The 3222-nt window shown below is 36.7% G+C and overlaps 1 protein-coding gene across 1 annotated transcript; it reads left to right on the plus strand.

Moving 5' to 3' along the window:
* The first annotated feature begins 1540 nt into the window (after positions 1–1540).
* LOC147729163 (ribosomal protein eL22-like) lies at positions 1541–2035 on the plus strand. The gene has a single exon (XM_086959472.1). The coding sequence runs from the start codon at positions 1560–1562 to the stop codon at positions 1923–1925; it is 366 nt and encodes a 121-aa protein (XP_086815598.1). The 5' UTR covers positions 1541–1559; the 3' UTR covers positions 1926–2035.
* Positions 2036–3222: the final 1187 nt, after the last annotated feature.

Here is a 3222-nt window from a genome sequence, read left to right on the forward strand (position 1 = left end):
GCGAACATCGACATAGTCATAACATTGCAAATGTATGCAGCATTATAGAAGGTAAAGCAAAATAATTCCCCTTCTAAGATGGCTAAATCAGGATTCTCACAGTGCAAATGTTCCATACCCATGGTTAATCAAATGGGTAACCAACACCAAACACTTGCCTACTAAGATAATCTGAGATTCCATGTAACAGAAAACCGATCTGCAGACTTTAATTAACCCACCCTTAAGGCCTATTGACTTTAACAAATGCTATTCATAATCCAAATGGCAGTCCTACTGCCTTGATTGTAACTTTTCATAATAAACAATCAGTCCATTAGTCTTCATAACTATCATGTCACAATAACCAACTCATGCATATACTGAGTGTAGGCTTTCTACAAGGCAACCGCACAGTTCATAAATATCAAATATATACACAATTACAGCTGACAAAGCAAAATACTATCTCTCCAAAGATATCATAACAGAGATTAATGCAATGCATATCTTCTCTACTCGTAGTTTGTTTAGGTGAATCGCCAACTTCAAAACCCTCATCTAGTACAGTAATCTGTGAAATTCCAGGTAACAACGTACCTACATACAGGCTTTAGTACAGCATAATAATCGAAAAGCCTGTTGGCCTTAGAACATGCTGTTCACAATAAGTAATCCAGGCCTACTGGCTTTGTTATAGCAGAATAATCCAATGAAATCTGGCACAACTTTTCCCAATGCACCGATGAAGCCTTAACCCTTAGCTCTTGGCTATACATTTACTCAACACTGGCCTATTCAAGTGCACAAAACCGGCAACTATCATGCATACAATTATAAAATACTAATATTTAGAAAATTGCAGCTTGCAAACCAATATACAACCTCTCTCAACAGGGTCTAACAAGTAACACCTGCCAGATCTTGTTAGAATGGGGGGACAGTGCCAAAACCCTTGCCTACTAAAGTAATGTTTAAGATTATGTGTTAAAAATATCTTTCTATAGCCTGTCACACATAGGGATAGCAACCAAATGTGAAAGGCTTGCAGGGCTTAATAAATGCTTTTTACAATAAGCTAAATCAACTGCTCTCGTCATAACATTTGCCAGTGCACCAATCAGGACGATTTCTTATTACCATAACAAACTCAGGACTGGTTTTTTGAGTGTAAACTTTTCCACAAGGCAACCATCACATACACAGTCATGAAACTAGAAAGCAATAGAAGATTGCAGGTGGCAAAGCAAATACTCTCTGTCCTATAAAGGCCTAACAAGTATTGTCACAGGGCAAACATTCTATGTCCATTGTCAGTCACACAAAGTAACTAACACCAAAACCATTGTCTAATCTGTGGGATTTCCTTTACAAAATATCCATTGGTAGGTGTCAATGTAGCATAATAACAATCAACATTTAAATGTGTACTGTCTTTAACATATACTTTTCATAATAAACATATCAGCTCTTGTGCCTTCATATTAACATTACGTAAATATTAGGCCTATAATCATTATCATTGGCTTCACACCATAACCTCCTCTGTTCTAAATTTTGCCCCCTAGCAAATCTGAAAGATGGCGCCGAAAGATAGAAAATCAAAGAAAGCAAGCTGGAAGTTCATCCTTGATCTTACTCATCCAGTTGAAGATGGAATATTCGACTCAAGCAACTTTGAGCAATTCCTGAAGGAGAGAGTGAAGGTTAATGGAAAAACTGGAAACCTTGGAAATATTGTTCATATTGAACGATTGAAGAACAAGATCACAGTGGTCTCAGAAAAACAGTTCTCAAAAAGGTACCTGAAATATCTTACTAAGAAATACCTTAAGAAGAACAATCTCCGTGACTGGCTTCGAGTGGTTGCATCTGACAAAGAAACTTATGAACTGCGCTACTTCCAGATTAGCCAAGATGAGGAGGAATCTGAATCAGAGGACTAAATATTTGGAAATGGATGTGAAACAATGTGCATAAAAATCAAACCTAGTAACTATACAGGACTGTGACCTTGGTTATTTTGGAATAAAGATTTTGTTGCCTTTGTTCTAAATTGAGTAGAAGCTTTACCACTAGCCAAAAAGTGCAATGTAAGCTGTCTTTTTAGTCAAAATGTACCTAATCAAATCATGTAGACAGGAAAACTTACATGGGGATAGTGCCTAACCCCTCTTTTAGTAGTGCTTTTTGTTAACCACATAAGTTCAGGTGACAGTTGCACTGTAAAGTCAGACCTAAAATCTATGTAGATTACTGTAACCCTGGATATCCCATACTGCTTACAAACGCAAACCTGCCGTCTGCAGCCTAAAGGTAATACTGGAAGGGGAGTGTGCTGGGACTGCAATACATTTCTCATGGCTGCCCTCCTCCCAACTGTGCTGCTGCCAGATAAAGATGCAAATAACACCACTGGGTTTGGACTCTCACCAATAAGGCCAAGCCTCTTGAAACAACAAAACTAAACAACTGCCAGTACTGCTACATAACTTGTATTCTCATTTAAAGGGGAACATATTGAAGATCCAACAACATGTACCTTACACTTATTTTTCTATCTAGAATTAATCTTTTTATTTGTATTTTATTTTTTCACATAATAAAATCAAACATTTTCTTACAAATACCATCACAATCTTAACATTGTACCTCAAAACAAAATCTTATTTCTTAAAAAATCATCACATTTTACATTCTACCTTTCTCATACTCCCTTCATACTCTCTTTTTCTTTCATTCAACGTTCAACACACACACACACCCTATAAATCTCACTTTCTAAAACAAACTTTTTCATTATTAAATTAAACATCAGCCATGTCACATGATATAACAACACATGGGTTGACCAATTCAAAAACAATTGGACTCTGTTTTAAATTCCTATAGCTGGAAAACAAACTGGTCTACGCATTTCGAACTCAGGCTTGATTTAGAGATCTCATCAGGACCACGCAGCTGTAAAACAAAAAGAAATTGGGCTTATATCTACTTCAAATGCCCACTTATGCCTCTTTGTGCTTTGTGGCTTCCTACTCAAGACTCTTACCTCTAATCTGTTTTATTCAATGCTACCTGAAGGTGGAAACTAAATCAAGAAGACAAAAAAACAAGGCGGATTATCACACCTCTTCAAATCATAAACAACCACTGTTTACTTCTGTCAACCTAAATAAAGCTCCTCGACTTACATAAAAAAATCAACAAGGCTGACTGTTGGTTGTAATAATGGGAGAGCCT

This window comes from Lissotriton vulgaris, chromosome 2_2 (genome assembly GCF_964263255.1).
Source record: "Lissotriton vulgaris chromosome 2_2, aLisVul1.2, whole genome shotgun sequence".
Lineage (NCBI taxonomy): Eukaryota > Metazoa > Chordata > Amphibia > Caudata > Salamandridae > Lissotriton > Lissotriton vulgaris.